This window comes from Pollachius pollachius (assembly GCF_949987615.1).
Source record: "Pollachius pollachius genome assembly, chromosome: 11".
NCBI lineage: Eukaryota > Metazoa > Chordata > Actinopteri > Gadiformes > Gadidae > Pollachius > Pollachius pollachius.
The window spans coordinates 19,501,320-19,526,298 of record NC_136944.1 but is presented as its reverse complement, the minus strand read 5'-3'; the positions used below and the strand labels follow the sequence as shown (position 1 = coordinate 19,526,298).

The following is a 24,979-nucleotide window of genomic DNA, read 5'->3' as shown; positions in this document are numbered from 1 at the left end:
AGCTATAGAAACTTACCAGCCTTTATAAAAGTTCCCATTGGCTTACAAACAAGCCATCGCTGACCTAACTAGTCTTGTCTATGTGTTCTTCTCTTTAATGTGATATTATAATCAAAGAGTTAGGGCCAGTGTTAGATTTGAGTTAGGGTTATTATGGTATGCGTAAAGGGTAGCAGTGTAAGGTGTGCGTGGCACAGTGCCTCAGCTAAGGAGGAGTCACGCGAAAACTCACTCCTCCCGCAAAACATGACTTCAAAGCAGATCGGCAGAGTGAAGCGCCTCGGCCAGAGTGTACGGATATTCTCTCCCGCTGTCTCTACTCTTTCAAGGGAAGCAGTGGAACAAACCGCCTGTGACATTTTTACCTTTCGGACTTAAAGCCTGGATGCGTGTTGTGTTCTCTCCTAACTTTGTGCAGGTGTCCGCAGTGGCTGGGCTATCATGTCCAATGGGAAAGATGCACATACGAAAGACAAGTAAGACACTGATGTGATTAAATAAGTTTCATTTGAATAAGTATGCTTCTTTTTCCTAAACGACTGTTCAACTTGGATATCATAACATTTCGCTGCGAGCGCAGTTCAGAGTGAATTTCCAATGAAAATAAGCCTTTTTTATTCGTTTCCTTCCGAATTGTGCTTTCTCTTATGTTGTTGTCCCTCTGTCAACAATAGTCGTCGGGCAACAAATACCAAAGTGTTCATTCCCAGCTGTCTGGATAGGTTGAGGACTGAGCTTATGAGAAGTGGGTGTGGCTGCTAGGAGATTTTTGGCTTCTTCAAGGAAACGTGAATAAGAATGATGCGTGAATGACGATGCACCCGTTCTTCAGTGTCATGCTACTTTGCAGAAGTGCTCACGGGTACCTCATGCGCATGTGTGGGTGACTGAACGATTCTGTGTGACCGCACGGGTTCTGTGGGGGTTTCCAGTAACCTGCTCCGGAACCAGATTAGTTCAACAGGACGCATGTTCGTTAACATGGCCCAGCCGTTCACTTAACATAGAGGGGGGATATGTAGCTCTGTGAAGTGAATGACAACAATGGCAACGTGTGTGTGTGTGTGTGTGTGTGTGTGTGTGTGTGTGTGTGTGTGTGTGTGTGCGCGTAGCCCCTCCAAAGGGAGTCTGAAGGAGAGCTTGGATGACTGCATGGAGGCCCTGGACCTTTTCCTCAACAACCGTTTCAGAGAGAGTATGGAGAGGCTGAAACCACGGTAACCACTCTTAATCATTCCCTCACTCACTCACTCACTGAACCCACCGAGAACTATTGGGCTAAGAGTCAGAACCCCTCTCTCTCACTCATCCATAGAGTACAGAAAGACACAGATGTGAGACATCTGTGTCTTTCTTGGGCTAGGCCCTATTATATTCTAGATAGAGAAGCAAAGGTTCCTATCTAATGTTAATTAAGACAGTGTGTGTGTGTGTGTGTGTGTGTGTGTGTGTGTGTGTGTGTGTGTGTGTGTGTGTATTTAACAGGGAGCTCTTATCAGCACTAGGCGGTAGAATGGAGCTCCCTGATTGGTTGACTTCTCTCCAGGATGTTTGCGAAGGTTGGACAGCCAAAGGCCCAGACACACGAGAACAGCCTAGAAAATAAACATCTGACACACACGCACGCACGCACGCACGCACGCACGCACGCACGCACGCACGCACGCACGCACTTCATTAGTTGGTTTTGTTCTTTGCCTTCTAGCAGGGTGTATGCATGTTTAACCTAAATCATGTTTCAATCAGTCCCTCTGCTCATTCTACCTTCCTATCACACACAAAACACACACACACACACACACACACACACACACACACACACACACACCTGAATCAAACGCTTATCTCAAGTTGGGAGGGAGTCAAACACCACCGTACCCTCCCTCCCAATGGGTTTGGTAACAGTTTATGTTCTCCAAAAGGAACCGGTATCTATATTTGGGTCGTTTGAAGTTCTACCTAAAGAACCGGTATCCATATTAGTGTAGTTTTGTGGTGCACTTATAACGGCCAGTACTTTCATGGATCTCTAGGGTTATTTTTTTAATGACATCCCATCTTAACCTGTGTGTGTGTGTGCGTGTGTGTGTGTGTGTGTGTGTGTGTGTGTGTGTGCGCGCAGCGTGAACGAGAGCATGTACCACGCCCTGATCTACGCCACAGTGCTAGAGATGCAGGCCATGATGACTTTCGAACAAGATGACATCACCAACGCTGCAGCCACCATGAAGAGGGCGCAGGAGGTCTGCCAGAGGTCAGTGTATCCCCTACTAGAGGTCATAGGTCAGTGTATCACCTGCTAGAGGTCATAGGGCAGTGGGGAGATCTTCCAGAGGCCAGTACTGTTCAGACAGAGGTCCCATAGAGTTCATGTAGGTCTGGGAGATGTCAGAAATGTATTGCCCCAAGCAAAGGCGTGATCTGTGTTTAAAACACACCCAGTCAGCGGTCTGATATCTGAAATGGTCGGTCTACACTCAGTTCCCAGGTTCCTGAACCGTGAACAATGTTCTGCATGTAGCCTAGATTCCTGCTTATATTACTTTATAGATTCAAATGGCATAGTTCTTAACTAGTTGTAAACTTTGAATGTCTCGTGTGCCTATTGGACATATAGACATTGTGGTTTAAAGACAGTGGTCTAAAGCACCACTTGTCTATTTATCTGAGAGTAGCAGCAGATAAGTGGCAATAAAATTGGTCTGATCTGTTCATACTCAGTTCCGTTGTTCCTGAATTGTGAACAACGTTCTGCATGTATATTCCTGCTTCTATTATTGTACATATTCAAATGGCTTACATCATAGTTGTAAACTGGGAATGTCTTGCGTGCCTCTCGGAAATAAAGACAGCAGTTTCAAGCACCACTCGTCCACTTATCTGACATTCACAGCAGATAAGTGGAAATATTTCACTTGTAAATGAGTCTGTGTCAAAACTGGGCTGCAACTATCCTGCGTTTGCTTTGGAGCGGAATGTTTTGCTGGAATCCATTAAGGGAGTCAGGAAGTTTGCACAAATGTGGTGTATTTAATGTAGGTTTAACTTGAAACATGTCGTCCTTTGTTGTTAAGTAGATATTAAAGGGGAGGGGCCCATTCTGTATTTTCTAACATAATGGATCAATGCTTTATACATTTGTTCTGAAGAAAACCTCACTTTCCACAACAAATCCTAGAAATGTTGACCATGGACGTCATTTGTCCGGGATGCTGGGTCTGCATGGGGCCAAGTAGGATCACTGAGGTCTATGGTCCAACAGTGATGACCCCTACCCTGTAACAGAACGTACCCCAACCCTTTAACAGAGCTTATCCTTGCCCTGACTGGGTACCCTTACCCTAACTCTTTAACAGAGCTTACCCTTGCCCTGACTAGGTACCCTAACCATAACCCTCCGTGTACATTTCAGGTTTCGTCGAAAACCTCCCGGGCTGTTGAAGTTTCAAGGGGAGTCGGTAACTGAAGGTAAGGACCAGCCCCTCCAGTACCTCCTGCCCCTCCAGACCCAGGGTCAGGGTCAGGGCCTAGCCCCAGGGTCAGGGCCTAGCCCCAGGGTCAGAGTCAGGGCCTAGCCCCAGAGTCAGAGTCAGGGCCTAGCCCCAGGGTCAGGGCCTAGCCCCAGGGTCAGAGTCAGGGCCTAGCCCCAGGGTCAGGGCCTAGCCTCAGGGTCAGGGCCTAGCCCCAGAGTCAGGGCCTAGCCCCAGGGTCAGGGCCTAGCCCCAGAGTCAGAGTCAGGGCCTAGCCCCAGAGTCAGGGCCTAGCCCCAGAGTCAGAGTCAGGGCCTAGCCCCAGAGTCAGGGCCTAGCCCCAGAGTCAGGGCCTAGCCCCAGAGTCAGAGTCAGGGCCTAGCCTCAGGGTCAGGGTCATGGCCTAGCCCCAGAGTCAGGGTCAGGGCCTAGCCCCAGAGTCAGGGCCTTGCCCCAGACTCAGGGTCAGAGTCAGGGCCTAGCCCCAGGGTCAGGGTCAGGGCCTAGCCCCAGAGTCAGGGCCTAGCCCCAGGGTCAGGGTCAGGGCCTAGCCCCAGAGTCAGGGTCAGGGCCTAGCCCCAGAGTTAGGGTCAGGGCCTAGCCCCAGAGTCAGGGCCTAGCCCCAGAGTCCGGGTCAGGGCCTAGCCCCAGTGCAGGGCCTAGCCCAAGAGCCAGGGTCAGGGTCGTGCCCGAACCAGGATAAAATGTTATGGATCTCAGGCGGGTAGCCCGGGTTTGGTGAGCTGCAAACTCACTGCTGATTTCAAAAATTGAAGGGTGTGTGTGTTTGTGTTTGTTTGTGTGTGTTTGTGTTTGTTTGTGTGTGTCTGCAGAGCAGCTGCATGCTGAAGCGTGTTTCGCTGAATGCCAGCTCCAGAGAGCTTCTCTCACATTCCTACAGGTAAACCTCCGCTCACCTGCTGTTTTTGTTGTTCTCGTTGTTGTTGTGATTCTTGTAATTTTTACATTTTATTAACCACAATCCCTTTCAGGATGAAAACATGGTCAGCTTTATCAAAGGAGGAATTAAAGTCCGCAACAGTTACCTGATTTACAAGTATGACCCCTTATAATATCATCTGTAGACTAGTAACTAAAATAACCATCTGTAGCTTAGGAACACAACTAAACATCTTTAACCTATGAATTAAACTAACCATGTGTAACCTAGGATCTAAACTAACCATGAAAGATGCCCATGAAGGCTCAGAACTCTTCCACCATGTTAAATGTAGCCATTTTCATACCTTTGCATAAAAGAGACATCTTGGTCTCCATTAGACTCATTGTTAGGCATTGTTACCGTGGTAACGGTCTGACTCCCCCAGAGAGCTCCACTCATACATCCAGTCCAAGGACTCATTGGTTGGACCAAGCCACCTCCACCTCGAGGGAGGTGTGGCTTTCGGTATAGGGGCTTTTAATTTGGTAAGTTGCTAAATATATTTTTGAATAGGGGCTTTTAATTTGGTAAATTTCAAAATATAATGCTTTGGTATTGGGCTTTTAATTTGGAAAGTCACAAAATATAATCTTAGTGAGTCTTGAATCCTTGTTAGAGTGTTCCAGCCTGAAGACCTCACGTAGTTATTTCTTTGCCTGTTAGACTCTGTCCATGTTTCCTGCCCGAATCCTGAAGGTGTTGGAGTTTGCAGGATTCTCCGGCGACAAGGTGTATCTTCTTATCTTCACTTTCAGCACCTTTTCATCGTACATCTTCATGACCAAGCCTCCTCTGTATCTAGGAGTAACCTCCTCATGTATGTTATGGTTCAGGACTGACCTCCTCTTGTATGTTATGGGTCAGGACTAACCTCCTCATGTATGTTATGGGTCAGGACTAACCACCTCTTGTATGTTATGGGTCAGGACTAACCACCTCATGTTTGTTATGGTTCAGGACTAACCTCATGTATGTTATGGTTCAGGACTGACATCCTCTTGGATGTTATGGGTCAGGACTAACCTCATCATATATCTGATGGTTCAGAACTAACCTCTTCCTCATGTATGTTATGGTTCAGGACTAACCTCTTCTTCACGTATGTTATGGGTCAGGACTAACCTCATCATATATGTGATGGTTCAGAACTAACCTCTTCCTCATGTATGTTATGGTTCAGGACTAACCTCTTCCTCATATATGTTATGGTTCAGGACTAACCTCTTCTTCACGTATGTTATGGTTCAGGACTAACCTCTTCCTCATATATGTTATGGTTCAGGACTAACCTCCTCATGTATGTTATGGTTCAGGACTAACCTCCTCATGTATGTTATGGTTCAGGACTAACCTCTTCCTCATATATGTTATGGTTCAGGACTAACCTCCTCATGTATGTTATGGTTCAGGTGGACCAAGGTCCTACATGTTATGGCTCAGGTGGACTAAGCTCTACATGTTATGGTTGCAGGACTACGGCTTGTCTCAGCTGCTCAGCGGCGCCACTGTGGTGAACCTGCGCTCCCTTCTGTGTGCTCTGCTGTTGCTATGTTACCACACCTTCCTCACCTTTATACTGGGTGGGTACACACACACACACCTACATACACACCTACATACACACCTACACACACACACACACACACACGCACACGCACACACTTTAAGACTTTATATTTTTAGAAGTTACAATTTGAGTGTTTTTCTTTTGTGTGTCTCAGGTACGGGGGAGGGAGAGGTGGCAGAGGCTGAGAGGCTGCTGGCTCCGTTCCGGCTTCGCTACCCCACGGTGAGTGTCCTCCTCTCGCTGCCCCGGCACACGGTGACCGAGCCCTCGGAACTCAGGAGCTCATCGCTCTCCATCTGGGTGGACACACCCACTTGCGATGTCACCAGTAGTATTCATGTTGTAATCTGTTACAGATCAAATAAGCCAGGCATAAGTGTTGTATGAAACTAACAGTAGGGATGTTCCCTTGATGGGGGTTAATCGAATAACAACATTTCAAACGCTTAACGTTCTATGGGTAAGCTTGTCATTGAAGTTGCTGTTGACCAATGATGATTGTCCTCTGGACTGATGGACCATGTGCTGATCCCAGGGGGCCATCTTCCTGTTCTTCGCTGGCAGGACGGAGGAGATGAAGGGGAACATAGACAAGGTGCGTTTATCTTCCACTAAGCTTGACCTACTCTTTCAGGCCAGGTTTAACCCCCTATAGTGTAGAGACGGCCTCATCCTCTCCATGTAGTATCAGCATTAGATGTCAGGAACAAGGTATTATTGCTTCACTTGCCAGGGGACTACAAATACGCTGTTAGGATTAAAGCGTGGGCTAAACCGGACCTTCTAATGATCTCTTCATGATATTATTGGATGTGCGTTGCCGTGGGGACAGGCGGTGTGTCTCTTTGAGGACGGCTGCAAGGCCCAGCAGGAGTGGAAGCAGTTCCACCACATGTGCTACTGGGAGCTGCTGTGGTGCTTCACCTACAAGCAGCTGTGGAAGATGGCCTACTTCTACGCTGACCTACTGACCAAGGAGAGCCGCTGGTCCCAGGTAGCCTACAGCGTGCACCCAGTACACACTACAAACAGTACATACACAATCATCACACTCCAAATGATACAAACACAAGCACCAAATGAACTCCATCTGAGGTTGCGTTTAAAATAAAAGTCCCCTGTCCCTCTCTCCAAGGCGATGTACGTCTACATGAAGGCGGCGTGTCTCAGCATGCTCAGCAAGGATGAATCCCGACCGTTTGGAGAGGATGAGGTGGAGCTGTTCAGGTATCTGTGGTTCTCCTCCTTGGCTCTGTCCCTCCCCCTACCACTCCCCCTACCTCGTAGGGTGTTCCCCTACTGTCCCTCCCCCCCTCCCACACCATCGTAGGGTACCCCCATACTGTCAGGTAGGGGTTCCCCTGGCTGTCCCTCACCCTACCACTAGCAGGTAGGGTAGGCTGCCCCCACACTGTCCCTCCCCCTACCATGCCAGGTAGGTGTGTGTGTCGTGGTTCTGCAGTGAGTGTAGTAGTCGCGGCGTTTTGGCCTCCAGAAGCCCCTAAGAACGGAGCGAATTGTGTCTCAGAATGCAATTTCATATGAAGAATCGCTGCCGACATGAAGAGCACAAATGTAATGATGTCTTAAATGTAACACAATAAGTTAATAAAAAAATATGAGGAAGGGTGAGTTTAATTAACAAAATAAGTCATGTAAAACATTGTGAGTTTGCATTTACAATGTCTGTACTGCCGCTAACAAGGTGTGTGTGTGTGTGTGTGTGTGTGTGTGTGTGTGTGTGTGTGTGTGTGTGTGTGTGTGTGTGTGTGTGTGTGTGTGTGTGTGTGTGTGTATCAGACAGGTTCCTACTCTGAAGCAGAAGATAGCGGGAAAGTCTCCGCCCACGGAGAAGTTTGCGATCCGCAAAGCGAGACGCTACCGGGCCTCCAGCCCGGTCAAACTACCTGTCCCTGTCCTGGTACACACACACACACACACACACACACACACACACACACACACACACACACACACACACACACACACACACACACACACACACACACACACACACACACACACACACACACACACACACACACACACACACACACACACACACACACACACACACACACACACACACACTACATCGTGTGACTCTGACACCCTTAGTATACACAGCTTGTTCACACTTATCTTCTATGGAGGACGCAACCACCGCCGTGTAGTCCCGTGACCCCAGTGTGTCTCTGTGCTCCTCTCTGTTCTCTACTCTGTGCTCTACTCTGTGCTCTAGTTTATTCTCTACTCTGTGCTCTACTCTGTGCTCTAATCCGTGCTCAACTCTGTGCTCTACTCTGTGCTCTACTCTGTGCTCTACTTTATTCTCTACTCTGTGCTCTACTCTGTGCTCTACTCCGTGCTCTTCTCTGTGCTCTACTTTATTCTGTACTCTGTGCTCTACTTTATTCTCTACTCTGTGCTCTACTCTGTGCTCTACTCCGTGCTCTTCTCTGTGCTCTACTTTATTTTGTACTCTGTGCTCTACTGTTCTCTACTTTATGCTCCACGTCATGCTGTGCTCTGTGCTCTACAGGAGATGATGTACATGTGGAACGGCTTCACCATGATCAGGAAGTGTCCCGAGCTGACGGACGCCATGATGCAGACGCTGGTGGAGGCAGAGCGCGCCCTGGCTGCAGCGCCTGGTACTGCAGAACACCACATGTTTTCTGGCTCTAGCTCTGGTTCTAGTTCTAACTCTAGCGCTTTCTCTAATCCTATCTCTGGTTTTAGTTCTAATTATGGTTCTGGTTCTAGTTCCAGCTCTAGTTCTAGCTCTGATTCAGACTCTAGTTCTAGCTCTAGCGCTAGTTCTAGCTTTAGCTCTGGTTCTATCTCTGATTCTAGCACTATCTCTAGTTCTAGCTCTAGTTGTAGCTCTGGTTTTAGTTCTAATTATGGTTCTAGTTATAGTTCTATTTCTGGGTCTAGTTCCAGCTCTAGCTCTGTGTTTTTCCACTGCTGCTGGGCTATTGCAACAAACAAATTTCTCCTACTGGGGAATAATAAAGTTGTATGGTATGGTATCGTAATTCTAGTTCTGGCTCTGGTTCTAGCTCTAGTTCTAGTTCGAGCTCTGGTTCTAGTTCCAGTTCTAGCTCTGGTTCCAGCTCTAGTTCTAGCTCACATGATGCCAAGACAGCTTGTCTAATTCCCCCAAAACCCCAGCAGTGGTCCTAGCTAACGAACCGGTCATTACTAACCTGTTAGTTAGTGTGAAGCCAGTAACATACTTTAACCCCCCCCCCCCCCCCCCCGCCCCCAGGGAACGATTACTCTGTGGATGACTACTGTGTAATCCAGCTGCTGAAGGGTCTCTGTCTGCAGAACCAGGGTCGGCTCCGCGCTGCGGAGGAGTGCTTCAACAATGTGTACCGCAGGTGAGGTTCCGGGGAGGTGGAGTGAGTCACTGTGGCAGGGGTGGCCTGTTTACTCAGGCAGAGGAAGGCGACAGCTTTTTGTTACCAAATAGTGTAACCGCTGCAGACTACAGGCATTAGACAACATTTAATGGAAAGTTACTGGCAATTACTGTTGACATGTGAATTAAACTCGCAAACCAGGGTTGAGACTAGCGGTCTTGTACGTTCTGAGCATGATGTTCAGTTGTCCCACTCCTTAATGACCTGATTCTGAACTGCCTCACCCCTACCTTCTCCTTAATGACCTGTCTCTACTGTCTAACCCCTACCTGCTCCTTAATGACCTGTCTCTGTACTGTCTAACCCCTACCTGCTCCTTAATGACCTGTCTCTGTATTGTCTATACCCCACCTGCTCCTTAATGACCTGTCTCTACTGTCTAACCCCTGCCTGCTCCTTAATGATCTTTCGCTACTGTCTATCCCTCACTTCTTACCAGTGAGAAGAAGATCCGGTACGACCACTACCTGGTACCCAACGCTCTGCTGGAGCTCAGTCTGCTATGCATCGACCAGAACCGCCGGGACGAGGCCATCAAGCTGCTACACAAGGCCAAGTAGGTCTTGTAGACTCTGTCCTGTAGTGTCTGTCCTGTAGCCCTGTAGTCCCTCAGTCATGTGGTACTGTAGTCTCTGTCCTGTAGTCCTATGGTCTGTCTTGTAGACTCTGTCCTGTAGACTCTGTCCTGTAGTCCATCAGTCATGTGGTACTGTAGTCTCTGTCCTGTAGTCCTATGGTCTGTCTTGTAGATTCTGTCCTGTAGTCCATCAGTCAAGTGGTACTGTAGTCTCTGTCCTGTAGTCATATGGTCTGTCTTGTAGACTCTGTCCTGTAGTCCATCAGTCATGTGGTACTGTAGTCTCTGTCCTGTAGTCAGATGATCTGTCTTGTAGACTCTGTCCTGTAGACTCTTTCCTGTAGTCCATCAGTCATGTGATACTGTAGTCTCTGTCCTGTAGTCATATGGTCTGTCTTGTAGACTCTGTCCTGTAGTCCATCAGTCATGTGGTACTGTATTCTCTGTCCTGTAGTCATATGGTTGGTCTTGTAGACCCTGTCCTGTAGTCCGTTAGTCATGTGGTACTGTAGTCTCTGTCCTGTGGTCTTGTAGTCTCTGTAGTCCTGTCGTTGGCCCAATACTTCTCATCTTTATGAAGAACTGTTGCTTCCATCTTTAAAACGTAACATGCCATTTAATAGCCGCTACATTGAGCTGATGGGTTTGCGCCTAATAGAGCGTGTATTGCTCTTTCCGAGCCTCACTCCAATCGCACCTTTTAATGTAACTTTAATTTATTTTTTATTACTTAATATATAGACATTACCAATTACGCATGTTGGGATGTACCTTCATGGTTAAATACACCTATTGTAAGTCGCTTTGGACAGAAGCAATGGCTCATACATTTATATTTTCAATAATGACTTCTGACGCCTTTTAGAACAAACTACAAGGATTACTCCATGGAGTCGCGCACGCAGTTCCGCGTGCACGCTGCACTCGCCAAGCTGAAGGTGAGCCCCACGGAACAGGAGGAGATGACCCGTATGTAAAGATCATCACCAGCAACATTGGCATCTAAGTGAAGAAACAGTACCATCTCCTGGTGAACCACGGCTACTGCAATTACAGTGCGATTTAAACAAAGGTTCCATCAAATGGTGTAAGGTTACGTCTCTCTGTGGACTCCATTTGTGTGGCCGGAATGTTTAGTATGGTTTACCAAAGTATGTACGTGGCTATGCCGACACGTGTGTTGTTAGTGTCATCTTGAGTTAATTCTGTGTGAATGAAAGGTGAAGCTTTTAATCGCCAGTCCTGTAGTTTACATGTTTATAAAAGCATCACATCTTCATGTTTACATTGAGAAACCTCCAGATTGTAATAGAAGGCACTTGTAAGCTATATATATGCAACAGATTTTATTTGTAAAAATTCAGTGTGTTTTTTCCTGGAAAGAGTCTAGTTGATTTAGTTAATATATGGTGTTAGTGTTCCTAGTGTAGCTAAAAGAAAGGTTCCCAAAAGGTATGGAAACCGGTGATTGAAGATTTTTTTTAATCCACGTACAAAATGAGTAATTATTTCACTTTACCTAATGTTGATTAGGTAAAGTCACCTTACATTGACCTCATGTTGGAAACCATGTGTAAGCTTTTTTCCTTAAATAAACTTGCAAACAATGGTTTTTGAAGGATTTATTTTTCATAATTCATTATTTTAACATTACATTTGATAAGGACAAAATGATGTATATTTTTCAAAACTCAGAACGCACGGCCAGCCTGCTTCTGGATGGGCGGGGCCAGAGCTCTCCTAGATGTGGACCAGATGGTGTTCCCCACCAGCACACCTCATGTCCAGTCCAGACCTCAGTTCATCTTCTAGAACCACAAGTGTCTTAAATCCGAAGGGGGGTGTTTTGCATGCGAGTCCTACGGAACAAAACCGTGAGTTTATGTACAGGAACAGGAAGTCCGCCCAATCTGTCACTCGTCCGCGGGAGCTAGGGGTGTGGCCGCCTGCTCCTCCTTCTGCCGGCGTTTCAGAAGCTTCTTCTTCTTCTTCTGCTCCTTCTCCACCTCGGCGACCATCTCCAGGAACTTGGAGCTGCGCGGGTCAACGGCGTAGCCGAAGCGCTCGCGGGCCTCGGCCAGCAGCTTGTCTTTCCGCGTTTTCTCCTCCGCCATCTTCTTCTTCGTCTCACTTCGCTCGCGCCGCCAATCAGCCACCATCTTGGGCATCTTGGCCATGTTGGATGCGATGAGCTTCTCCCTGAAACCACATGGAGAAACACGTTGATTACCAATGGGAAGAACACATGAACCTGACGGCAAAACCTTGACCAACATTTACATTGTTATCCCCATGGCTACTCCAAATCCGTTCAGAGTGGTTTGGTTTTAGAAACTAGGTGTTGCATCCCTTGGATCGTTCTGAATGCAGCCTCAAAGCCTAAGTTGGTTCTGATACAAGCATCTGATGAATGACTCACTAATCAAATCAAATGTAATGCCCTCTCAATGCAGCTCCATCTTGCACCTCACCATACAAGTCAGAAGTACAACCACTACCCCAGTGATCGCAGGGAGAACGTCAGTGTTTCACAATGAATGTATGTTAGCAGGGGGTGAATGTCACCCTGCCAGCACTTAAATGTTACACTGCCAACACATTAAGCGCCATGTATGCAGTGCTCCTCGACCACCTTGACTAAGACATTTCCTGGGGGAAACACTGGACAGTATGTGGTAAGTATTAATCTAAGACTGACACACCACTGTTATTCACAACAGCTGTCAGTGTGAATATTTTCTATTTTGAGCAGCAAAGAGATTGATTTCAGGTTGGGTCAGATATTGATACAAATGATTATTTGATGGATATTACAAAGTTAAAGTCAACCATCGGCTGGGATTAAGTCATTCATGAGGAAATGGGACATGTCTTCAAAGACTCTGACAAGGAGGAATCTGACAAGTAGGTAAACTACATTTAGTTAGCGAGGAGGGGGTAATCTTGCTCAAGGATGCCTGCAGGTGGAGGTTATTGGGGTTCGAACCAAGAACCTTGAGGCGTGTTGTCAAACATCCCAACCCAGTAGGCCTACATTATCTGGATCCAACACCAATTTCTAGAAGGTAGGTTTCCAACATCGCCTCAATTTCATCACGTAATCGGAGGTTGAAGTAAATGTTAGTCGCCAGCATTAGGTTTACATCACAGTCCAGAGTCCTAACTCACTTTGCCCGTCGTTTAGCAGCTTCCTCTTCCTCCCGGAGACTGATATTCTTCAACATCAGCTCCAGTGTCGGATGCCACTCTGCCTCTTCTTTAATAATCGCCTCCAGCTTCTCATCGGTCGGCCACAGCGTTGCGGGGTCGATCCCCGACGCGTCCCCGTATCGGCCATACAGCTTGCGGTCGAACTTCTCCGTAAGCTGCCATTCGGGCGTCTTCTCGCTGGTCTTGTCGGGGATGTACGGATCCTTGAGGTTCAGTTTCAGCGGTTTGGGGTGGTAGTTTGCCGTCTGTGTTAACACTCCATATTGTGGTATAACAGGAATAAAAGGTTTTAATGTTGTAAAGGTCTTAAAAGAGCGAAAGAGAATCCCCGTCCTCACGGCCAGCACGGGCGCCGCCATCTTTCTTTACATGAAGGAAGGACCCCGCCTGTCTATTTTTGTTTCGGCGACTGACTCATTGCCTGATTTATTAAAACGAATGGGTAAAGACATCAAACATATTTGTTGCACTGTGTAGATCAGAGGTCAATCCTAGGCACTGTGGGAAATTTCGAAATGTTATAGTTTAATTAATTGGATGATTGAATACTTTCTAGATGCCTGTTTCCTCAATGACCTCAGCTTTTTAGAGACCCCCTTATCTGTTGTTTTGTCGACTTGTAGCTCCCTTTTGAATTGTACAATTCAGTGACTGATATGAAATGGTTGACTAATTGATGAATGGATGAATGAAGCCATTCTCCCCTTTAAAGACCTTGACTTGGCAGTGGGGCAGGCTGAGCAGGTGGCGGTAGGCAGGGAAGTCTCTTTCAACCACACTGTACAAAAGCTTTCGAAACATTCTCTGGACATTTAAAGGCCACCGGGCAGGAAACCAAAAGGCCTACTTTGAGAGAAAAGGAATAAAGGGTTTTTGTTTTAAACCCTCTCCCTCTCCTTTCGCAGCCCCACACCCACAACAACTGCTCTCCAACTTTTACATTTTATCCCCTTTCTAGAAAAGCGATCCGGGGGCAGGGAGACAAGGGTGCCACCGCAGCGGGCGGCGCCTTCAGACGCAGATGTCACGGGGTGGTGTGTGTCTCCACGCCGACGACGCGGTTCCCAGGACCGGCGTGCTGGGGGGGGGGGGGGGGGGGGGGGGGGTAGAACCTAAGCTTAGTTTCGCTTAGGGGCAATCTGGCTGCCAAGTGCAGTGATTTAGCCGTGAGCAGATGAAGACTAGTCTATGTCTGAGAGCAGTAATTAATATTGAACAGTTAAAGCCCTAAACAACCTTCTGTGTCCTCCTGCATGCATAAGAAGAGCCGAGTAACATAGCAATCCTGTGTAGAGTAATTACTGTGATCGGTCGAGTGAGAATGAGTGTGGGATTTGTTTAGTTTTGGACAGCCTACATGACCATACAATTAACACACCCGGCAAAAGAAACAACCCCTCAACAACTTTTTCGTTTTTTAAGGATTTTTATCCACATATATATATGGCATTTCTATAGTAATTTCGTCTTCTTTTTTTGGCTCCCGTCAACCAAAATGTATGTCAGGTCACTGAATATATACTTTTTTGAAGAGCTCTATGTCAGGTCACTGAATATAGACTTTTTTGAAAATCTTCTTCCAGGGTGTAGGCCTATAACAATTATTTTGTGAGTATTCGAAGGGATGGCAAAACAATGTCATCGTAACCTCTATCTAAACAGGACAATTGCGTTTTGACAAATTTAGCATGTGTTTACGTGTTGCCAGTACTGTTGAGTTTAATTTTCAACTGTTTAAAAGTAAACCTAGCCATAATGTATCATGTGCTGTGTTTTTGTATTCAATGCTGATGACCAGACCAACAATGAGCATGTTCCTATTTTTCTTCTGTGTTGTTTGACCAAACATTTTTACCGCCACCTGGCCTGGCATTGTTATGTGAGCGTTTTTTTAAATTGTTTTTGGATGGTTCTCTTGTGGACAGAGATGTTTAGTACAACACTGATGATGTGGACATTTTGTTTAAAAAGGTTGGGTAAAAGATATTTTTGATATGCTTATTGAAGAGGTCACAACAGGAATCTTTGCAAATGTTGGGTATCACAGAACTGTGAATTAAGCATTAGCTCAAGGAGGAGACAATTGAAGAACAATGGTCATGAAAACATGATCTTTATTCTCCTGTCAACTTAACAAGCCAGTGCAAGAGAGCTGATTATTTTGAGAAATGCTTATTATGTCCAATGATAAAGTAACTTTATATTATAATCAGTACAAGCAGAGCATTTCTTGTTGAAAAACTTAAGTATGTATTGGTAAAGTAGCCTACTTGATTGGATACTTTTATCAGTATTGACCTATTTGTCCTCAGTCATTCCAAAGCAGATACTGTGCTTGCTGAGTATTACGCCAACTCGTACAACCTCAAGTTGGACTACGGAGTGTTTAGCCTAAACTCAGTCAACATTTTTCAGCTGAATCAACAGGTTTTTGCCTCAAGGATATGAGGTCATATATTTTTCCGCAGGATGTTTTATATGAAGTAATTTAATATTTCAGTAGATGGATTAATGGAAGACTTTTACTGGTTCCTAAGGGTACTTAAAGTTGGACGTTTTTTCTCGCTACTCTCTGCTCCTCTGCTGCCGTCTCACGGCTGTCAGGTTTCGAGGCCGTAGGAGAGGGAGGGAGTGAGCCTGTTCTGTATGCTCACTCCCTCAGGGTTTCTAGAAGACATCTAGGAGCACAGGGAACTGGTGGACAGAGGGAGACATTAAGGCTTAGGAGGGCCTTGGTGGCTTCCCCTACGTGGCTTCATCAAGATTATTCACTGTTTATGCAATTGTGAGACTAGTCAAATGATCTCAGGGTGTATTTTTACACTTTTTGTCTTCTTTTTCTTCATCTGGCACTCCCTCTATCTCTCTCTTTTCTTACTCGTTCTCTGATGCCACATCGGGCGTTTGCCGCTTTCGGTTGATTTATAAAAGGTACCGGCCGAGAATGTGACACGCAAGGCATCTCGGGAACCACTTCTGTGTCTCTTGGCGAGGAGTGGGAGCTTTGTTCCTGATCTGGCAGAACAATATCACTAGTCAGCATTATCTTGAGAAAGGCCGCCCAAATCTACATCAAACAGAACCGGCAAATTCCATCCCATAGTCCTGGTTACCGACATGTGGAGCTCATTTACAGCGAGAAGATTGACCCCGTCTCACCAGGGTTAGGATCTTCACACCAAAAATAGTTTTTTGTGATGATAATTATATGGCTTTGCCTCAAACATTGTATCGGGTTTCATTTGTTAGCCCACCCCCTGCCAAATTTGCATTCTACAACAGCGATTGCTTTGCGCTTTGCTTATCCTCTGCCTCACAACACAAGTTCACAAGGACTACATGGGAAATTTGAGAGAGGATAACATCAGTACCTCTGAGAACAAGTTCACCCCCCTTCTTTTTGGACGTTGACTGATCTGAAGCGTCTCTGTTTTCCTCTTCCTGATGACTTAAAGCTCCCGGTACGGGCGTGCGTCCCAGCAGACGGCTGATGCCCTTGCTTGCTCGTTAGTCACCAATGCCGTTATTTACTGTCTAGCGCACTGCACATCATATTTAGCATATTAGCTGAACAGATGCTAATGTCAAGGAATCCTCTTTTTGACAAATGTTTTAAATTCAGAGGGCACCTTTACAACGTCATATGAGTAGAAAATGAGACAGAAAACTGCATCTTATAAGGGATGTTTTGTTGTTATATTGCCTACTCTGTACAGTGTATTACATGCAACTTGGTCCAATTCCTGCTTTCCTGTGGACAAAAGAATTCAGAATCTGAGTCAAAACCAAAGAGTTAATGTGGAAAAGAGATGAGACGTTTGGAGATTTCAAGATGACTGATCGGTGACATTTCCCTTACTGTGAGGGCCTGACCGGGATTGGGCTGAGCCTGGAGTCACCTGACCAGCCTGTCTGCCAATCTCTGGTGCCCCTCAGAACTGAGGACACACACGCGCACGTACACATACACACACGCACACAATTCAGCACTTGGTGTGTGTGTGAGGAAAGCTGGAGGGGTATTGATGTTTGTGTGTGTGTGTGTGTGTGTGTGTGTGTGTGTGTGTGTGTGTGTGTGTGTGTGTGTGTGTGTGTGTGTGTGTGTGTGTGTGTGTGTGTGTGTGTGTGTGTGTGTGTGTGTGTGTGAGGGAGGGAGGGTGGAGGGGTAGGGTGCCAGGGCTGGCGGGCTCCCGGTGTTCCCTTAGCGACGCCGGCGCCATCTGTCATCGCCGCCTGCAACATCTGCAGCGCCAAGGTGCCCTTGTCACCCATCGCCACGGCGACGCACTGGTGTCCCCATTAAGAGCAGGCAGCCACTGAGAATCAGAACCATGTGGTGTCAGTCCTCCTCAGCCTGGCCTGTCTGGCAAGCAGGACTCCTCCTCCTGGTGACGGACTCTGAATGGACACTGATGCTTCCTTTTTAGTCTCTCTCTCTCTCTCTCTCTCTGATTGCGGTTGCTTGGTAGTCAGTAGTAGTAGACAGAACCCTCCTGATATGAGGTCAGGTCCGGTAAACCTTTGAGGAGGCCGTGGGTGAGTTCCAATACTGAGAGTACTCGAGCTGAGGCTTGATCGCGCCAGCACTTCCACGTAGGACCCACTGCCCTCCGCGGCCGACTGAGCGTCTTTGTCGAGGAACTTCAGCTAGAACCGAGCTAGAACGGAGATGGAGAACATCTGGAGATTGAGCCGGATGTGAGAGGCTCGTTTGGAATGTGGCTCGTCACCGAGAGCTGTGGACGCAGGCTGTAGACCAGCAGGTGGTGATGAAGGAGGGCTTGACACCATCAAGTAAACATCTAGGAAGAAGCCGAATGTTACAAACATTCACCACAACACAGAATTCTCCTAGGTTAGGAGAGGGATATTAAGACACGCTGCTTATAACCCCCGCTCACCGTGCTCTTATTGGTCCGCAGTACGCTCAGAGAAGTGTGTGTGCAAGTGTGTGAGACTTTTAAGGCAGTGTGTCTAGTTTTTTTCATGTTATTTTATCGTGTGTGTATACATGAGCAGATTAACTGTGTAATAATACAGATTTAATTTGAGTGTAGACTAACTGTGTTGTTATTTTGTCAGGAACGAGGGAATTGCTGTTCAAAATAACAATGATGAAATTAGCAGATTATCTATTTTGGGGACCCCCTCTGACGTTGGCCGTCTCATCGACGTGGTCATCCCCCTTGGAGTTTCTCGTAACTACCCAAATCCACCGGTAGAGGGAACTAGAGTACATACGTCACTTCTGCAGCAGGGCTAGCGACTGCAACAATTCAAGGTATCCTACAGATTACCAACAAGACGTCGTCGCTCCTCATTGAGAGGGATGCCCTTCGAGGATTTTGTCGTCTTTATTGGCACGGCGCGACATTTGAACCCTTTAAAACCAAAAATATCAACTTTCCTTCCTTCCCCAGAGTCCTAGACTCCTAGGCTACCTTTCCTTTCCTTTGTTTTTCACTTATTTCAAAAGGAACCACAAATTGTTACCATATTTTCACACGTATTAACTCCCAAGTTTGAGGCTATTTGGAATGAAACAATTATTATCGAAACCGCTGCTCTTCAGCTCCGCTGCGAGGGGAGCCGACTGGAAGACAGGAGAAATAAATAAAACGCACAGTTTGGTTTCCCCTTCGGGTTCTGTGGAGCTGGCTCTGGATCCTGCGGGTGACCAGGGTGGTCCACCTGCTAGAGGAAGAATGAATAACGTGTTGTCATCTTCTAATTCCTCTGTAATGTGCTGACGTACTTGAGACTAAGAAAAGCAGTGTGTAGAAACTGGTTAAGCGTGTGAGGTAGGAGAAGAGACGGAGACGCTGAAATGGAGGGAGCGTAGGCAGATATAGTGAGAGAGGGGTAGAGAGACATACGTAGAGAAGGAGAGCGAGAGAGACAGGCAGAAAGATGGGGCCTCAGAGAGAAATGGAGAGAGGGTGGCAGATATGGAAAGGAGGAAGATGGAGGACATTGGAGTGGCAGGTAAATATATAGAGAGCGGGTAAGGGTGTGCGAGAGAGAGAGAGAGAGAGACTACAGTGGCGTTGGCACCACCGGCAAGATGTGAGTTTCTAGTGTTGGTGCCCATAGGTGGTTGCCATGCAACACACACACACACACACACACACACACACACACACACACACGGTCCCCAACAATGGTGTGCTTTATGAGGTGCCCGGCGATGCCATGGTTACCAGCTCGTTGTAGCCAAGACGGGCAGAGCCTGGTGCCAAGTCAGCACCACGCCCCCTCCGCTCCCCCAAACCCCCCGACCCCCCGTTCCCAGGAACCTTTTGAAACGTAATAAGAGAGAGAAAGGGGGAGGCAGGAGCGGGGGAGGCGGCGTGAAGCAGGGGGGGGGACACACGGCCGACATTAAGAGACTTGAGTGGGGCATCAGTCTGATCACTGATGGGCCGCAGACCGGCTCACGACGCTGTCTGTGTCAGTGTGTGTGTGTGTGTGTGTGTGTGTGTGTGTGTGTGTGTGTGTGTGTGTGTGTGTGTGTGTGTGTCTGTGTGTGTGTGTGCCCGGCCTGGGTGTGAGTTCACGTCACGGAGGAGATAATGTAAACCTTTATTAATCTGATGGTCTTCAGGTGTCATAACAGCCACAGCAATGAGACTGAAACACAGTAGAGGTACAGGTAAGATAGGGGTACAGACCCAACCTAGAAAATAAGGAGAAAGTCAAACATCTGGCCCTTTCTACACTAGGCCTCTGAAAGAGTGAATAAGTGAATAGTCATAAATATCAATCTGTATACAGTCTATAAATCCCTGTCTATCAATAGATATGCATACATGAATATATAAATAAACAAATGTGAGGGGAGAGGAGGAGTGAGGTTAGGAGGAGAGGAGGATAGGAAGCCATGTGGCTCATAAGGGTCACATTTCAGATCAGTTTCCAGATCACAAACACATTTTTTTTCCCTCAATGCAGAGACCTTTTGAAATAGATGTGTTGTAATGCCCACATTTAGATGAAGATAAGGGTGCTTTCTCTGCCAAACCCCAAAACATATACCCTCACTAAAGGTCAGGAGAATCCTAGAGGCCTCAGATAAAGGGCTCAGAAACACACACACACACACACGCATGCATGCACCCACGCACACACACACACACACACACACACACACACACACACACACACACACACATACACACACACACACACACAGCATGGATCCATCCTCCTCAGTCTGACCTAAGGTCCTTCCAACACAGGGAGAGGGTACGCTAATTATGTTCATGAAGATAAATCATATATTTAATCAGTTTAAATGATAGAGAGAGAGAGAGAGAGAGAGAGAGAGAGAGAGAGAGAGAGAGAGAGAGAGAGAGAGAGAATATTGGGACACAAAGAGACATTAGCTGCGCTAAAGTCAGAGAGACAGAATGGGACAGACGAGTGGACAGACAGGTCGACCTACCGAGAACAGAGGAGCAACGACAGACCGACAGGGTCATGTTTTGGCAGACAGACAGACAGATTGAGGGCAGAGATAGAAAGCTCTGCTAAATCCGCCGTTCCGTTCAGCCCGCCAGTAAAACAAAAGGCAAACTCAATTTTCTCCTCAGACGTCTCATTTTATTTTCTATAATGGGCATGACTAAATAAAATCCACAATAATGCCCTCCTCATGTGCGAGGACTAAATGTTTATACCGCAGGAGAAAATGACTTTCCCTTGTTTTCGTGAAGTTCATCAGGAACAGATTGGAGAGACGCGGCTCTTGGCGAGCAGGGCCCGGGCCGGGTCTGTGTGAAGGGGGATTTATTTTGATCAAAAGCACCCGTCAGATGCACACAGCGCAAACAGTGCATTTTTGTTCAACTACGGGTGGTCCCAAAGCGAGAGTATAGGCCTTCCGTCACAGGGCGCATTCGTCGTGTTTGCCTCACATCGACCGCAGAATGAGTCAGGCATCAGACTGACGTAGGCCTTGCGATTAAACACGATGGGGCATAAGACGGAAGCTCCCGTGGCTTGCACTCGAGGAGGCTGATCGGAGGAGAGTGATGTCACCGTGGCGACACCACGGCAGTGAGAAATGAAAGCTCTGCGAGTGTGTGAGTTCTCCGTCCTCGCGACGCAGAGCTTCCCACTGGCAGCGCTTCGGTTACCTGGCGCGAGATGTGCGCTTGGAGCGCCGCCGCGCGGGATCCTCGTATCAACACGGAACACACCACGGCGCACGAGGGTCTGTTTTGCTGGTGGAGTGCGCTGGTCCACACATGATGACCCACTTCTGATCCGACACAACGTTGGTTTATGCCGATGCAGGGAAGTCCTATTTAGATGTTTGGTATACAAATGTTTGTTTTCTTAACAGAGGCCTTTTATTCCTGACGATAACTGAAATAAAAGGCAGAAACACGCATACACAAAATCTCTCACACACACAAGTGCACGCTTTACATGCACATGGCAGCAGATCATGGCCTGGCAAGGACTGTGGACCCAGCTGCCCGAGAAGTCCTTTGCATTTATGCCCATTTTCACACACACACACACACACACACACACACACACACACACACACACACACACACACACACTCTCACTCTCACTCTCACTCTCTCTCTCTCTCTCTCGCTTCAATGCTCCAAATGTTGAAACATTTCTGCGTTCATTCGACCGGGCTTCTGACGTGTGTCCAGCTCCAGTGTTTAGTTCTTTAGCACATCAGTCGTCGTAGTACTGTAGGCTAGTGCGGTAGGCTAGCGTCAGCGTAGCACGGTAGGCTAGCATCAGCAGCAAGGCTAGCTGGGATGGCACGGGAGAGGCGACAGCGGTGTAGCAACTTCCTGGTTAAACCAACATGGATGACAGTAAGATGGCTGCACTTCCTCTCTCTCTCTCTCTCTCACTCTCTCTCTCTCTCTCTCTCTCTCTCTCTCTCTCTCTCTCTCTCTCTCTCACTCTACCTCGCTCTACCTCTCTCTTGCTCTACCTCTCTGTCTCTCTCCTATTCGCTCATTGTGTTTTTTGTGTTATATATTTCTCTGTATTTTGCAGTATTTTTTTTATTTGGATGGTGTTTTTATAACCTCAACAAGCTGATACATTAGCATATCGGTGAATCCATGTCGGTATAGTATGTAACCAATTTAAATGCAAGGTTTAATCAGGTGTTGTAAAGGCAGTTACTCTCTGGATTCATGCCTTAAAGAAAGACAAAGAAAGTTGGCATCGCAGTTGCTGCACTAGCATTAGCTCTAACTTCTCAGATTGTTAAGCGTCCATGAATTTGAGAGGCGCTATATAAATGTAATTTATTATTATTATTATTATTATTATTATTATTATTATTATTATTATTATTATTATTATTATTATTATTATTATTATTATTAACTTCTAAAGCAGCCAAGAGATGGCATGTATACGTTGTGAGCTAAAAGTAGGCTAATGGACAGCAGTCTTAATTTGAAAGTTGTTGCAGAGTGAGTGCTGTCAGTCTGAATGGAACAGACCCCAGGGTATCCCCAGAATGCACAACTTGTTTATTAGGACACTGTCGAACCTCCTGATATTTGGGTGAATAACTTAGAGATTAAAGTTTGGTTTAATCAGAACTAGGGCTTGTCTCCATGGATCCCAGAAAGAGGAATGATGACAACTTGAAACTGAAGATCATGCTTTATTTTACATTTTATAGGCAAGTGTTGATGACATCATTGCATTTTCTTTTGGTTGTTTTTGTTCAGTTATGTATCTAGGAAACTACAGAATGTGGGTTTGGAGTACAACATCTGGCTGAACCTGGTTCCCAGAGTTGTGGTGTGGTCACCTTTTTCTGCATGTTTTATACACATTTCAGTTAATTGACTTAAGATCAATGACATCTTTTTCATGTAGCACTTGCACGACAAGGGAAACAACAGCAACAGAAAATAACAATTAAATAATTATGAACAAAAATTAAAAGAATCCGAGAGGCTTGAGTGGTATATTGAATCCAAAGACGATACACTACCTGTTGGAGATGAAATCTAAACAGAAGGCCGCTATTTGTAGCATATTGGCAGCTAGTGAAGCCAGGGGACTGTCCCAGATGGGACAACGTAGTCTATAGTAAACTTTCGCCTGGGATCCTCAGCTTGGGCCCAGAAAGAGGACAGACTTCCATCGTGTTTGTTTATCTTTCTCAATCCTTCCTGGTGACATCCATCATAACCCGTCCCTGTCGCATTACCTCAACACCAGTGTGTATGTGCCTGTGTGTGTGTGTGTGTGTGTGTGTGTGTGTGTGTGTGTGTGTGTGTGCGTTGGGGGAAGGCGGGAGGATGTGTCAATCATCCCTGCGTCGCGAGGCCTGACACAGTTTGGGGGGCCCAGGGCTCCGCATGGTGCCAGCTTGCTGTGGTATGTAGGACAGCCCCTCCCCCCCCCCCCCCCCCCCCCCCCCCCCCCCCCCCCCCGTACCCACCATCACCTCCCCACCTCCCCAACCTCCTCGCTGGGCACGGCTGGGCAGGGGCTGGGGGGTGGTGGGGTTTGGCTGAAGTATGTGGGTTTGTGGAGGTCTCTCTAGGGGGTGAGGCAGCACGGGGGGGGGGGGTCTCTCTCTAGGGGGCAGGGAGAGTGCGGCTGTGTGATATGGGGTTCTGTGGGAACAGAATGGAGACTCAGAATGGGGCTGGGAAGGAGCATTCTGTAGCCCGGGGAGCCTCCATGTCACTGCAGTCAGTTAGCTGGTCGCTGCGTTCTGTCATGTCATGAGAGTCAGTTGGCTCAAGTCTCAGTTTAGTAAAGGTTTAGTTGGCTGCGTCCCAACATTCTTTCAGCTTGCTAATTGGTTAGTTTGCGCGTAACTCGACTCAACGCTGACTCTACGATGTTTGCTAGGTATTGGAGAGTGACTAGCGGGATCAACAATAACTTTCTTTCTTCCTCCATTACTGTCTAAAGGAATCGTATTCTCTCTCTCGCTCTCTCTCTCTCTCTCTCTCTCTCTCTCTCTCTCTCTCTCTCTCTCTGTCTCTCTCTCTCTCTCTCTCTCTCTCTCTCTCTCTCTCTCTCTCTCTCCAGACAGACCCTCCCTCTTAATGTTCTCCCACTGTCTGGCTCGCCCCTTTCTTTACACCGTTGTGACCCTGCTCTCACCCCGTCCGTCTGTCCGTCTCCTAGGCTGTCTCCTTGTCTGTGTCTCAGCCGTCTGTCTGTATTTCATCTATATCTTGTTGCAGTCATCGTTCTGTCCATCTGATCTTTGGACACATGATAATTCTCTCTCTCTCTATCCCATCTCTTTATTCCTGTCTATCTCTCCAGCATCTCTTGATATTCATCTGTGTCTCTCTATCACTCTCTTTCTGTTTCTCTCTCTCTTTCTGTTTCTCTCTCTCCATCCTCTTTCTCTCTCTGTCTCTCTCTCCATCCGCTTTCTCTTTCACTACATCCTCTCTGTCTCTCTCTCTGTCTCTGTCTCTCTCTCTCTCTCTGTCTCTCTCTCTCTCTGTCTCTCTCTCTCTCTGTCTCTCTCTCTCTCTCTCTCTGTCTCTCTCTCTCTCTCTCTCTCTCCATCCTCTCTCCATCTGTGTCTCTCGCCCTGCGCCAGATGCTCTCCTCTGTGTTTCCCAACAGCTGTTCCGCCATGTGTGCTGCGACCAAGTGTTGCCGTCGACGACCATCAGGCCGCACGGGGGGAGTGGCTTAGTCATGAATATTCATGTTCCTCCCAGAGCGAGTGATTCTACCCAGCAGGGCCAACACCACACCCATCACTAGCTGTGATTGGACGGTCTGGTAGCGAGGAGGAGG

At 47.1% G+C, this 24,979-nt stretch overlaps 2 protein-coding genes across 2 annotated transcripts; one reads left to right on the top strand and one right to left on the bottom strand.

The window, feature by feature from the left end:
* Nucleotides 1-258: 258 nt before the first annotated feature.
* Nucleotides 259-11,583, top strand: LOC307082713 (tetratricopeptide repeat protein 39A). The gene is made up of 18 exons (XM_079746363.1): nt 259-476; nt 1,113-1,217; nt 2,123-2,254; nt 3,413-3,468; nt 4,304-4,371; nt 4,463-4,527; nt 4,799-4,898; nt 5,077-5,142; nt 5,885-5,993; nt 6,135-6,202; nt 6,516-6,575; nt 6,813-6,974; nt 7,116-7,207; nt 7,781-7,901; nt 8,523-8,634; nt 9,255-9,369; nt 9,851-9,967; nt 10,854-11,583. The coding sequence occupies exons 1-18, from the start codon at nt 442-444 to the stop codon at nt 10,963-10,965; spliced, it is 1,695 nt and encodes a 564-aa protein (XP_079602489.1). The 5' UTR covers nt 259-441; the 3' UTR covers nt 10,966-11,583.
* A 94-nt stretch (nt 11,584-11,677) lies between these two features.
* gadd45gip1 (growth arrest and DNA-damage-inducible, gamma interacting protein 1) lies at nt 11,678-17,470 on the bottom strand (the record flags this gene model as incomplete). The annotated part of the gene is made up of 4 exons (XM_079746178.1): nt 11,678-12,187; nt 13,157-13,561; nt 17,098-17,136; nt 17,373-17,470. The coding sequence occupies 4 exons, from the start codon at nt 17,468-17,470 to the stop codon at nt 11,902-11,904; spliced, it is 828 nt and encodes a 275-aa protein (XP_079602304.1). The 3' UTR covers nt 11,678-11,901.
* Nucleotides 17,471-24,979: the final 7,509 nt, after the last annotated feature.